Below are 14,902 nucleotides of genomic sequence, written 5' to 3'. Positions count from 1 at the left end.
TTAAATAAGCACAATAGGATTGTTTTGCCTCTAATAAGGATTAATAATATCTCAGTTGGGATCAAGTACAAGGTACTGTTTTATTATTAAAATTTTAATTCTTTTATTAAAATGGAGTCTTTGGGAGATTACCGTCCTGTAATTTGGAAGTTTCTGTAAAATGGATCTGTTACTGTATCAGTACAGTTTGTACATTAGACAGTGTAAAATAAAAACAACACAAATTTTGAAGCAAACAAAAACAAATCCAGAAATATTTCTATAGTTTGAATGTAGTTTTTACTGACATCTTTGTAAAAAGAAAACTCCAGCACTACACTATTCAACATTCATTCCAAAGGGTCAAAGGATTAAAAAATGGCTGACAATGGCAAAGTGCAGGAAGTGAGTGTTCCACAGGTGAAACTGTATCTTAAAAGTGTAACTTTGGCATTATCTCCACTTGTTCAGTGAGGACCAAGAGCAAGATGGGAAGTCAGTCCAAGTTCTGTTCCTCACCTAAATGATTGGTCAGCATAGAGACAAAGCTGATGGGAATCTTGCATCTAATGTTGTTCTCTGGTTCTGTCAGGATCTTCAGAGAAAACCAGTTTGACAACACACCATTTAAAGCATGGAAGTTCTGCTCTTGGCCTAACAGCTTTAACCTGTGTGGAAGTGACCATATTAACATAACATACAATGACAAAGAGGAAAATATGAAAATATAAAAAGGTCAGCTTATGAGAAATACATATTTTTGCTAACATTCTTCCTTGACTAGTTGATTACTGTATGAATAATGTATGTACCATTGTTGTTTTCTGTGGTGGCGGTATTCCAATATACGAGTAAAAAAAATATAACATGGTAGTATTTTGTACAAAAATACAATGTTTTAAAAAGCTTTAAAAACTATATTCTGATAAAAACAATTGCATTATATACCTGTATTGTTTAATTCTCTATAAGGCATTTTGAAATTTACCAAGAGAAACTTATTTGAATAAAAATATCTTGAAATATTTCATAATTCCAAAGGCTAGTACTGCATACATATGGAATAGAACAAATGCAGTCAATATATTTCAGGTAGGGAATGAAACATTTCCAAAGATATCGGTAGCTTTCTCTCAGTGCTCTGAACCCACAGTCTGCTCCAAAGTTCTTGGCAGCGTAAAAAAGAAATCCTGGCACTGAATTTCTAGTAGTCCTCAAATCACTCTTTGGTCCATTAAATTGTTGCAATGTTATCATCCATTGTCCAGAATATTATGTGGTGTACAGGTTGTTCTTCCAATTAATCTTGGCATTCTGTGCACCGTAGGCCTCTCAGAAGCTATGAGACTTCAGGTACCTGAGCTGTAAATAATAATATTATTAATAACATGTGGCCATGCACCAGCCGACTTAAAGCTAATGTCACATGTAGATTCTTTGCTTCTGTAAAATTGACCACCTCCATCTACTTCCCACTGACTTTAATGGGAACCACACAAAAATGCAGTGGGATAGTGCTTTTTTAATATATAATAATATATAATGGGTACTCACACTCCAGGCACACCATATGAGAGGCAGTGAAAAATGAGAGTTAGGGGCAGATTTACTAATCCACGAATCCCGAAAGGGAAAAAATCGTATTGGAAACGAAAATTTTGCGACGTTTTCGTCGCCGCCGCGATTTTTCGTATTTGTTGCGACTTTTTCCTTGCCATTGCGACTTTATCGTATTTTGCGCAACGTTTTCGCCGCCGTCTCGATTTTTTCGTATCGTGCGATAGTAAACAGCGGAAAAACCAATCCGATTTTTCCGCAATGGCGACGAAAAAGTTGCGGAAAATATACGAAAAAGTCGCAATGGCAGCGAAAAAATCGCAGGACATACGAAAAATCACGACGGCTACAGAAAAGTCGCAAAAAATACAGATCATTACGAAAAAACGCATTCGGACGCTTTTGGTCCATTCGTGGATTAGTAAATCTCCCCCCTAGGATGGATCCAGAGTAAATGAGTTGCCTATTTCAATTATAATAACCTCTTTAAAAAAGGATGGATGAAGCTAGTAAACAATATGCTGCCCCTGATTAAACTAACATATAACTCTCAAGGAAATATAGCCACCATGGTTAGACGCCAACCCTTAATTATCCTTACCAGACTGCTTAATCTACCACACAATTCTCTACATACACATTGCCAAGATGCACTGCTGTTTAAGTATTTTAACTGCCACATACTACAAGTAGGCAAATACACTCAAATGCTACATGAGTGCTAATTTAATTTGTGACTTATTCATTTGTTTAAACTTTTGCTTTTTACTGTTCGGTCTTTATTTCTGTTTTGTTCACAAAATGAAAAATAAAAACCTGAGCCTAAGTGCAAGCTTCTGTGTCAAATAATATTGTTTCTATACACTCCCACTGTTATGTATAGAACATACTATGTTGTGATTGCTGTGTAACACACAATACAGTTCTTTAGGTCTCTGAATGTAGTGCAGAGAGAGGTTCAGATTACTTACTTAAATCAATAGGTTTCTCACAAATAAAGTTATTGTAGTCTTGACAGTGAAAGTCATTCCACAAGCCCGAATATATTAACCCAGCGCAATCTTCTCCTGGTCCAGTTTGATGGGACCAATTGTCAGGTTGTCCTTCCTTCCAGTTTCTGGAAATGATATTAAAGTGTGTAACAACAATACAAACTGCAATATCTACACATTTTGGATGTGGAAATTTTCAAATGACTGTCAGGGGAACGATTTATTAGGGATTTTTCTTAGTACACTTATTCCAAGGTTACCACACTACACCAAGTGACTGGAAAACTGCCATAATTTTTTTGGCCCATAATCAGATTTTGATAAGGGATTATTATCCCTAAGGGAGCAGGCATATTTGGATGAATGAGACAAAAAAAATTACATATTTCATATTTTATGGGTGTACCTATTAAAGTATAAATTAGCCAACCTGACAACCAACTTGCATGCTGTGTATGCAATGCACAAAGTATCTTGCTTTGTGGACTAGATCATCATTATCATTTCTTTAAATAGCACCAGCAAGTTACGCATCACTTTGCATTAACACAACAACAAACAGGAGACTTTATTTAACAAACAAAGGTTACAGAATTAAAAAGGAATGCTAGGGCCCCACTGATATTATTAAATACAAGATTATTTACATGTTTACATACTGTAAATCTTAATAAGGATGATTTCCCAAATCCAGTGGGAAAATTATTTATGAAAAATTGAAAGTTCTATAGGTACAGTACAGGTATGGGATCTGTCCAGAATCCATTATCCAGTCCAAATTACAGGAAATTCATCTCCAATAGACTCCATTTTTTTAATAAAATAATTTACATTTGTAAAAAAAAGATTTCCTTTTTCTCTTCAATAATAAAACAGTAACTCCCAATTCACCTTTTTTGGAAAACAACCTACACATTATGGGGAAGATATAAGATGATATCAACGTAAGTGTGACTTGTATAATCTTAGATGTGAGAGGGGAAGTCATCTGTAATGATAGGTTCAGACATGCCTTAAGGATGTGTGGAAAATATTTCAACAATGGCACAAATAAGCCCATTGTGTTTTTTTCTCCTTGAATTGAAAGCCAAACTGTAATGTAAACTCATTGCCAAGAAATAGTCATGAATATATTAATATAATAAATGTTTTAAAATTGCTCTTTGTGAGAAATGAGTGTATGTTACTATATACAGTAATGTATTACAGGTATGGGATCCATTATCCAGAAACCTGTTATCTAGAAAGCTCCGAAATATGGGATGTCCTCTCCCATAGACTCCATTTTAATAAAATAATAAAAATGTTTATTTTTTTCCTGTAATAACAAAACAATACCTTGTACTTGATCCCAATGAAGATATAGATAATCCTTATTAAAGGCAAAACAATTGGGTTTATTTTTTTTTTTAGTAGACTTAAGTATGGAAATCCAAGTTACAAAAAGACCCCTTTTCCGGAAAATCCCAAGTCCCGCGAATTTAGGATAACAGGTCCCATACTTGTATTAAACAGCAATTTATACTGATACTGGTCTGGCAAGGTTACAATCCTTTATAAGATTATTTTCTCTATTTGCATACCATCAACACTCAACTAATGCAAAACACTCATATTGACGTTATGTAGGCAATAAACAATTTAGAATACATTCGCTACATAACTGTTATTAAACCAAATACCTGTATAATAACGAAGACTATATCAGCCTACATGAGCTGCACTCAGTATCATTAGTTCATGTCCCTCCTGTCCCGTGCAACTTACTTGTAGTTTGGAATGGTACCATCCAGCCATTTCCATACACTCTCTTCCTCCGCATCTGTGAGGCCTATCCAGAAGTTTCCTTTTCCACTTGTTTGTTTTTTCAAAAATTGCTGTATGAAGAGCGACAAATATGTATTAGTTAGCCAAAATTTCTGTTGCATACAAACATATATCCTAGAGAATAAATAAAACAGAAGTAGCCTGTAAAGCACTATAATTAGAAATTACACACTTATATGGGAACAAATCTGTGATAACACAATAACTGACTGCTGTCTATATTCTAGTGATTGTTTGCAAGAGAAAAAAAAAGAAAATGCTTTGTAAGTTTATGGATCAGAATGTTTGAGCATATCAATTAATAACAGGACCTCAATGTACTGAAAATGTCAGTTCACCTGCTGCATTTGGAGGATCTCTTCCTCTTAGGCTAAGGCCATGCAGGCACACTAGCACACAGTGGCGTAACTAGATGTTACTGGGCCCCATAGCTAGAAGTGTAGCGAACTGTTTGCCGGCGAACTAATTCCCGCGAACATCGGGTGTTCGCAAGTTCGCGAACTTTTAGCGATGTTCGCAATTTTGGGTTCGCCTTAGCTGGAGCCAAATTTTGACCTCTCACCCCAGAGCCAGCAGATACATGGCAGCCAATCAGGCAGCTCTCCCTCCTGGACCACCCCCGGACCACTCCCTTCCATATATAAACCGAAGCCCAGCAGCCATTTTACATTCTGCCTGTGTGTGCTTGATGAGTTAGCATAGGGAGAGAGCTGTGCAGGGGTTTGAGGGACAGTTTAGGTAGCTTTGCTGACTAGTAATCTACTTTCTACTGCTCTGTATGTAGCTGCTGTGGGCAGCTGTCCTGCTGATCTCATCTGCTGTAACCCAATAGTCCTTGTAAGGACTGCTTTTATTTTCTGATTACTGTTACTCTTCTTTTCATTGTGTACTGCAGCTCCGTCTGTGTGTGTTGGAGACAGGTGTGCTGTTCATAGTAGTGCACCAGCACCAACCACACATTCACATAATTTTTTTTTATTTGTGTTTTTTTACTTTGCTACTGTAATTTATAGAGCCGAGTGCTATTAGTCTAGCTGTGTTGGGGACTGGTGTGCTGCTCCTAGTAGTTCACCCTCAGCACCAACCAGAGATCACTTTTTTTTTTCATTATTAAATTTTTTTTTTTTATTTAACTTACTGTTGTTTAACATGTTCAATGCTGTTTGCTGTTGTTCATAGTAGTGCACCAAACACTTACATATTAGTGACATTGCATTGCAATAAAATCACCTGAGCGACGTTTTTCCACCAGCAATAATATATTCCGTATCCACTACTGCGGCGTTTTGTCTTTGCGTGTGAACCGGCCGTAACCTTTACACGACTTGATTGGCATGTAGACGCTGGACGTTTTAAAGCAGTTTATTACACAAGTTTAGAAATGTAGTGTGATTTCTGCCCTTTACAGCACAAAACGCAACGCTGTGTCAACAACATATTTTCAGAGAAATTTTTGCCCTTGATCCCCCTCCGGCATGTCACTGTCCAGGTCGTGGCACCCTTTAAACAACTTTACAATCAGTTTTCTGGCCAGAAATGGCTTTTCTAGGTTTTAAAGTTCGCCTTCTCATTGAAGTCTATGGGGTTCGCAAAGTTCGCACTTTTTGGCAGAAGTTCGCGAACTTTTTTTGTGAGGTTCGCTACATCTCTACCCATAGCTAATTCAATTTAGGGCACCAAAACATTGGTAAGTTGATACATTCTACCAAGATTTATTGTACTTGCTCATTAATTAGGACCTTACAGGGCCCCCTACACTCCGGGGCCCCCCTGCAACTGCAGGATCTGCTTCCTCTGTAGTTACACCCCTGCAGCACTGGAAATTCAATGAAAGTGTTTTAAATTAAAATCTATGGGTACAAAAAGATGAACAAATGCTAAGCAAAACATGCACTCATTCTGTGCAGGGGCTTCCTCAAGTGCATAAATATTGAGGCAATTCTGCAGATTAATGTTTTTTAAGACTATCACATAAATCAATCTCCGAACCAAATCAAGGTACCTTTTGGCCACCCACTCACACTCAGCATGCACCATTATTTACTGACCATGACAAATAAGGCCCAGCCAAACTCCAACTGCACCCTTTTCTTACCCCTTCCCTAAAGTATAAATATAAGTGACTCCTAAACAATAAAGAAGGGATGACAGGTCTGCTTCTGTTTTAGATCCAAGATACAGTATCAGGGTATTACTGAAAACAAGCTCATATCTACAGGTTCTGAGGAAGTGGCTAAGGGCCACGAAACGCGTCAAGCCAAGCAGGGTATGTTGTGGGGTTGAGCCCATTATGTTTCTTTGATGCTTTTACTATAATAATAATAAAGACTTTTGTATTTTTAAATTGACTGGCTGTTGCTCCATGCTTGGGACTAGTATTGTGAGAGGTGACGGCCTATCCCGGGGTGGTGCATGTGTAGCACACCAGCAAGTCTACCGGTGAGTGCTTTTGTGTATATTTTTCTTGCTGATCACATCTCACATCTAGCCTTTGTAAATGGGCAGAGTGCAGTTTGCAGACCCCCTGCTTGAGAGAGAAAATGCATGACATTTATTTCCTGTGCTAAATAAATGGCACAAGCATAGAATTTCTGCCTGGTCCTGATCTCTTTCCTTGTATCTACTATGGCAGTATCTTGCCTTGATGTGGAATGAGGAGAAGGTAGAAGACAGCTGTGGTCTAACAGGCTGTGGCTTTACATTGTTGTGTATCGACTGTATCTAAGCATTTTAATAGTGTTAAATTACAAGAATGTATATTAAATGTATATCATATACATATGATTTGCAGAATTAACTTACTTGCTCTGCTTGGGTTTCAATCACAACTAACATAGCTCCCTTTTCTTCACAGATAAGTTTGGCATCATCAAATATATCCTTTCCAGTTGAGAAGTAGTAGCATTTATCAGAAAAGTTCTTCCACTCCAGAGGGCAACCTACCAACAGCATATTAAAATGGAAAGTGCTTACACTTTATCAGTATCATGGAAATCAAATGACTTCAGTTATGTCTTGTGAATGACATGCAGGTAAAGGGCAGCAAGGGGCTTTGAACCATTTTGTTGCAATTTGTGCCTTTCTACACATTAGTAAATGAACCCAAAAGACAGATTCCAGGCCCTGAGCTGCCTCCATCATGATCTAATACCATTGATTGTTTTAACCCAAAAAATGTATTTTTCATGTTACATTCCACAGATTTACAGATTGCCAATGATAAACCAGAGGATCCACCACATGCCTTAATGCTTTACATCTGTGCTTGCTTGTGTGTTTAGATACAAATGATAGTTTTGGTGTCCAATGTGAAGGGATAGGCAACAGATCCCATTTTTTTATTGATGCTTAATACATCAAAAATAGCATTTAGCAATGCAGGTAAACTGACAGCAGATCGGTTGGTTACAAAGTAATGAGCCGATGGAGCCCATCTGTATACAAAGTCTCTTGATGCTTTTCAGCTTAGTTCTGTTACTAATATAAGACCAATAGACTGGCCAGGCTGGCAATGAAAGAACTGTTTCAGAGGTCAATGCGGGGTTCTTCTACCAAAAAGTGGACAGCAAAAAAATCTCCTAGTCATCACTTAAATTAAGTACTTTTTAATTTCCTTTTAAAATAACCAATTGTCCTACTATAGAAAGAAAAAAACTACTGCAGTGAGAAGAAAGTCATTCCTCCAATATCTCTTTACATAAATGTTTACTTTACCTTGTGGCATGATAAACATGAATAAAAAATACAATTTTATTTTTTCACTTACCAGTCACCACTGGTTCAAGCATAACTTCCGCTGAAGGAGCCTGGTGTAATGCTAAAGAACTTCCCAAATCTCCAGGAGGTCCTGGAGGACCTCTAGGTCCAGGTATACCAGGTAATCCAGGTAATCCTGGAGGTCCAGGTGCCCCTCTAATTCCTGCGGCTCCAGGTTCCCCATTGACTCCTTTCTCCCCCTGTGGTCCTGGTGGACCAGAAGGCCCAAGTATTCCATTATTTCCAGGCGGTCCTTGAGGCCCTGGATCTCCTTTTGGCCCAACTTCGCCAGGTTTTCCTGGAGACCCTCTCTGTCCCTTGTTGCCTTGTGAACCTCTTGAGCCTTTTGAACCCTTTTCTCCTGGAGGGCCAATGGGTCCAGGTGGCCCTTTTTCACCTGCAGGACCAGGTGGCCCTGGTTCTCCCTTTTCTCCCATCTGTCCCTTTGGTCCAATAGGCCCAGAAAATCCTTGAGACCCTCTTTCACCTTTAGGTCCTCTGGGACCAGGAGGTCCTGTAACAGATACAGCAGTGAAAACAGTATTATCATAAAGTATTTAATTTGTTTACCTATGTGAGTACCCATACGGGTTTCCTTCAACTGATTCTTATCTTATCCTAAGTGTAGACTGTAGGCCAAGTGTTCTTAAGCATAATGTTCTCAGCCTCAATTTTTGCTATTTTATCTCTATGAGTTTTTACTGAAAGCCACTAAAAAATTAAAAAAAAATGTATATATATGTATATATATATGTATATAAATGTATATTTATATAGCAATGCATACACATATATATTTGGTTTGTTTTGCTTTTGTATCTCAACTATTAGGGCCCCTTATCAGCTTATTAAGTTTTTAGTCTATACATAGGCCAAGTTACTAACTTATTTTAAGGACCTTCTCTACTCATTACAGAGATAATTACTTCCTTATAGGTATGCAAGCTCTCTTTCTGGCAGGAAACAGCAGCCCAGTCATGCATAAGTTTGATATTCTAGTTCTTTTTATAAAACAGCACAAGACACAGGCAGGCCTAGGGACACAAATATAGATGCAGCAGGCCAAAGTGCCCAAGAATACAGAGAGCCTAGAAGGGGCCATAAACAGAAGAAGCAGATTAAAATACATCTGACGTACCTGACATTCCATTCATTTCAAAGGGACATGTGCAAGACTTCATTATTTATGCAAAACAGTTCATATTCACCAAATTTAGGGGGAACATAAAATATTTTTTATGGGGTTCAAGTAATGTCTAGTTATACCACTGCATAAGATGAATGATCTTCTGTGTGAAAGGGGCATATATTTTGTGTTTAAACAAATGTTGCACCATAAAGGCCCATATCAAAACAATTTCTTATACGTAGGTCTTATCTGATGATTACAAGGAAGGGTCTGCCATTTCTAGGAGATGTTTTCTTCAAAATGACTGCTCCTAACAATTATTGAAATCTGCAAATACAATAATCAGCTGTAGTGTATCAATTAAAAGGGAATATAGTGTGCAGAAAGGAAAAGAGCATGGGAAATAGAAGAGCAGTAATGCAATTAGTTATTTTATATGAACTCATAAAAAAAAATCTATTTAGTTAAGACAGATAATGAATAGTCTTTGCCATTTGCCATTATAAGGTACAGTGAGTGAGTGACAGTGGGAGGTGATGGGTGGGTCAGATTAGACAGAAAATGGACCTGGTAAGTAAAGGAACAAGGAACAGAGACTATGGGAAAGTATTGGTTGCTGTGCTCTCTATATATTTTATGACACAAATTCCAAATTACATAAAAGTGAGGCAAAAGATTGCTCCAGTATCCTCACTTGCTTATCTCTCACAGCCCCAAGATGCCCATGCTTGCTTCTCTCTATTCCAAGATGGCTGCGTGTTCTACCTCCTTCACCAACCCAGGAAGTGCTAAACACAGACCACTACTTTTCAATGTATTGGCAAAACTCAAATCAGCGAACTTGCACTTTAAAATTGTTTTAAAATATCAATGTCCCTGAACTGAATCAGCTTATAAATAACAGTCAGTGATTAACTATCCTGGGTCATATGAGCTCAAAGTGAAGGAGGTGGAACATACGGCCATCTTGCAATAGTGAGAAGCAAGCAAGTGAGGTGTGTGGATAAAACCAGAGTAGTGAGAGCAACAAGGGGCGGAGTGAAAAGAGACTTTTCCTTAAATTGGGGCACACGGGGGAGGGAGGCCTGGTGCTTGGAATTAATACACAGAGATCCTTTTTACCTGTGTTTACTCCTGTGCTGTGTTGGAATAAAAGAAAGTCACCTGTGGATATATACCATGCTATATAAGGGATGCCACACTCACTAGTAATTACTTCATAGTATATCCACTTCCTAACTTTATGGATTTTATCAGATATATGAACTGATATTAATTTTGTTGCTTACCAACCTAAAAAGGACTTGGGTTTTTACCAACATAATTCTGCGCATTACAGACTCTTTTGGTCTCTTTAATCAGAACTAAGTATTCTTTGATGTAACTGATGTTTTATATGAATATATAGTGTTTTAACAAAATTCTGTGATTAGTAAGCTGGCCAGCCACTTATTTTTAGGATCATTAATAAATTATTGAGAAGCCAACAAATACTTTTTATTTGTCAGTATACTATCCCCTAGTAGGATGTAATTGATGCTAACTGGTCTGTAGCAACATTTGGTTCTCTACTGCGGCTGTATCATCCCTATTTTTAGTAATCTAGTGAGCCAAGCACATATTACTGATTCACTTCAATAAAATCAAACTTTAGAACATGTTCAAATGTTCAACCTTATAACATCTCAACAATAATTAGGCGTTTTAATGAATAATTGATAAATCTGTTCATTAGTAGTGTGGGAGACAAAAATGTGAAAGGTCACTCTCCAGATATACACAAATGTATTAATGCTTAATGAAATATTGTTAGATACAAGCAAACTTGTAATTCAAACTTTATACCTTTGTACCAATCACCCAATCACCAATCAAGTGCAGTCTAGGCAATGTGTACTGTATTCCCAAAGCCATGGGTACAGCTCTGGCAAGAAGGAATAGTCTGAACCTTCCCACCTGCCACTGTACTGATTCAAATAAACCCTTACAAGTTAATGTTTATTCCCAGTATTTAATGCATTATAGTGAATAAAAAACACCAGTTTTTTGATGTGGCAAGAGTATTGGCTCTGTATTTATTACACCTCAATACAATATTCCTAACTAAAGTGTTTGCAGAAGACCTGGACTGGGATCCAAATAGGCCCTGGCAACTCAACAACACAGAGGCCAAAATAAACTGTATATGGCTTCTTACAGCAGTCAAAAAAATTTGTTTTTGGGCGTGAGACGCTTTTGCCATTTCGCTTATTTTTTGCCAGGACAGATTCGCTCATCACTACTACTCACCTTGTAAAATAGTGAAGTTCCTGATAAGCTGTCCGTGCTTTGAATCCACCACTTTCATTTCTTCCATAATAATCGATAAATTGGCAACTTCGTTATCTAATCTCATTCTCATTAAATCTTGCTGCATCCTAAGAGAAGTTGTGTCTATCTGCATGTTGCTTAGAGAGTTGTTCAAATTCACTAGATCATCTGTATGCTTACTAAGTATTTCAGTACAGCTTGTCCTCACATCATTGAGGTTGCTAGTCAGCGTCCTTAGATGAAGAGCAGTGTAACTAATGTTGCTAATAATGCTTACTATATCTACTTCAAATTTCTGAAAACGCTCTTCTAAAAGACTAATCTTGGAATTGGTTCTGTTTTCATACTGTTTATGGTAATCCTGAAGGTCCTTGAGATTTTGTTCGTTACTTTGTGCAATCACTGTGATGTTGTCAATTTGTGTTCCAAGATTATTTAATTGGCTGCTCATGTCTTCCAGAGTGTCGTTGTTGGCTTTCACCAAAGCTGTATTATTTGCAGCGATATTCTGCAGGTTTTGTACTCTGTCTTTGAGCCATTCGGTGTCTTTCCGAGTCTGGAGGACAGCTTGCTGCAAACTTTGAAAATCATTCTTGATTCTTTGAATAGCTTGACTCGTGTCATCAACAGATCTCTGCAGTGCACTTATGGCAGTCCTCTGTTGAATCTGGGTGACATTTAGGTTACTGATATTCATGATGATTACACTACTCAACTGCATTTGGTTTTGCAGGCTTGTCTGTAGGCTGTTTGTATCCTGCTGTAAGCTGGAGACATAGGTATTATAAGCCAGTAAAGTGTGATTGAGACCATTGATCATTAAAGAGTTGTTGTCCAGCACAGTTTTCATTTGGCTTTGCTTGGCATCTAGTAAATCTCCAGCTTCCTGCAACTTTTCTAAGGTGTCTTTATTTCGAGTTGTTTTCTCGCTGATTTCTCGCAGTTGCTGGCGTATGGTGGCAATGTCTGACCTGACGCTTGAAAGCTCACTACTGGTAGAGATGGATTTTAATCCCGCTTGATCATCTGTAAACACAGTACTGAATGTAATTTTGGAAAACAACAAAATATTATTATTATATTATTATTTAAAATAATTCTTTTGATTTCCATTGTCAATAGTTTTCAATAGATTTCAGCTCTACAGTTCTAGATATACATTTATAGAATGTCAGTGTTCTCCTTTATTAAATCATATCAATTTGTGGATGCACACTGTCATAATTTAATAAAGAAAAGCATTGACATTGATACAAATTGGCGTTTGTTTTTTTTTCTGCTGGCAAAGGTCATTTTATGGGACCAAAAATGATAAATTCTCAGTAAAAATACATCTGTTTTTTATTCTAAGACTTGTTATTTTCTTCATAATTTTTAACCAACACCCAGGCTTTTTTTTGTATACGTATGTTTTCCACTGTCTTAGGGCTGCGGCACACGGGGAGATTAGTCGCCCACAACAAATCTCCCTTTTCGCGGGCGACTAATCTCCCCGAAATGCCATCCCACCGGCGAAATTTCCCGAAATCACTGAAGTTGCCTTGAGAGGAAACTTCCACGTATGCCATCCCACCGGCTATTTACATTTTCTCCGGTGGGATGGAATTTCGGGGAGATTAGTTGCCTGTGACAAGGGGGCGACTAATCTCCCCGTTTGCCACAGCCCTTATGTGTATATATACACATATACATAGATAGATAGAGAGAAAGAGAGAGAGAGAGTTGCATTGTGTACACATATTTACAGGTCTGATTGATACTGTAAACCCTGTGTAGGAAGAATTCAATCTCAAGGCATTTCCAAAGGTGGGCCCTACCACCACTTAGGTTGTTATGATTTGCCTTTGACTTTGCACCATTACACATTCTGTGTTTTTCCGTTAATGAATGGTGTTCCTTCTTAAATCTTTGCACTATACTGACCTCTATGACACAATCAAAACCTGTTCCTTCTTCACTTGCATAACAGCATAGTTACATTTATATTTAGCTTTATATGCGTATGCTGTAGTTAGCGGGGTCATATATGCGTATGCTGTAATCAGTTTGTTTGTATGTTATTTGTATGTTTTGGTTTATACATAGTTTACAGCCCTGCAGAGTATGTACATAGATACTGGTTAAGTGGGACATTAATGCTAGAATTTTAGCAGTTTTTAGAGAGGACTAGTTTTACATTGTTATTCTATACCTGGTTAGACAAAGGACATAACTGAGATTACTATGTGTGGTTTAAAATAAGTATACTAAACAAATTAAATTCACCTGAAAAGTCAGCAACCTTTTCTATACAGTAGTCTCTTCAAAATAATTATCAGTTTTGGAGTAAAATGTTGTTTCTTTTATGGCAAAAATATTTTATTGTAATGTAAGGTGGTGTATAATACTAATTCATTCATATGAGTAAGGTAAATGCACAATGTGGAGTGAATTCATGTTCATGATAGATAACTGGAAGGCATTAGATGTGGGAATAAGATGCACCAAATAAAGTGGAGAGCACAAAGTAAATGTGCTGGATCAGATGTAATAGTGGCATGTACACAATTGTGTATCAGGATAGAAGCAAATTATTCTACATGTTCTGAACAAAGAGGTCAGTTGTGCTTTTGTGCAGTATGAGCACTATATAGATCCCATGGAGGGCCACATCTGGTCTGCAGGCCTTCTGTTGGGCAGCTGTGTGCTAGATAAAGCAGGACACAAAATAATCATAACAAAAAACTAGTTGTGGGATTCAGTGGGTAAATACTGAGGAACCCAAGTGGAAAGGGTAACTATTATTATTACCATTCACTTGTACAGATTGGTGGGATAAATAGTGGGATGAAGAAAGGCACAAATATGTACTTGTTATCTTGCTTGCTTCATATTTACCTAATTTCTTCAAATTCACTTCCACATCTGAAAGTTGCTTTGAGTAGCCCCTGTGTGACAGTTCCATGTCATCAGTAACCCCATCCATTCTTTCTACAACTGAAAAATCAAGAACAAGCACATATTATTCTAAGTTTTGAACTTACCTTCTATGATATAGCATAATGTAGAATGTTTTGCAATTCCATTGCTATTTGGAAGAATTAAGCTTTTAAAAACCTACAGGGAAGGATATCCTATTACTATACATGGGGGGACAGGGCACTTAATCATCTTCATACCTAGAAAATGCTACATTGTGAACCTGATGTATTATTCTAAAGCCTTAGGGCTCCAGATGCTGACAGTCAGACTATGCCTGCACAGCAGGTTTAGAAGAAGTCATGTGAGTATCCAGGTAAGAGTTTAACAGTGTCATGCAGGTGCCTAGTACTCTAGGGAGAAATTTCATTGGGGGAACATTCATGGCAGATGC

General features: G+C 37.6%; 1 protein-coding gene across 1 annotated transcript in view; it reads right to left on the bottom strand.

Moving 5' to 3' along the window:
* Nucleotides 1–256: 256 nt before the first annotated feature.
* The window catches only part of colec12 (collectin subfamily member 12), a 74,757-nt gene continuing 60,111 nt past the window's right edge, over nt 257–14,902 (bottom strand). Inside the window, exons 4-10 of the mRNA XM_002934123.5 lie at nt 14,428–14,526; nt 11,530–12,576; nt 8,122–8,625; nt 7,158–7,294; nt 4,296–4,405; nt 2,508–2,653; nt 257–1,341 (exon numbers count right to left, since the gene is read on the bottom strand). Coding sequence (XP_002934169.1) covers nt 1,319–1,341; nt 2,508–2,653; nt 4,296–4,405; nt 7,158–7,294; nt 8,122–8,625; nt 11,530–12,576; nt 14,428–14,526 — 2,066 coding nt within the window. The 3' untranslated portion in view covers nt 257–1,318. The remainder of the gene's footprint in view (nt 1,342–2,507; nt 2,654–4,295; nt 4,406–7,157; nt 7,295–8,121; nt 8,626–11,529; nt 12,577–14,427; nt 14,527–14,902) is intronic.

This window comes from Xenopus tropicalis, chromosome 6 (genome assembly GCF_000004195.4).
Source record: "Xenopus tropicalis strain Nigerian chromosome 6, UCB_Xtro_10.0, whole genome shotgun sequence".
NCBI classification, from domain to species: domain Eukaryota; kingdom Metazoa; phylum Chordata; class Amphibia; order Anura; family Pipidae; genus Xenopus; species Xenopus tropicalis.
Note: the sequence above shows the minus strand (reverse complement) of the source record. Positions and strands in the feature narration are given on the sequence as shown.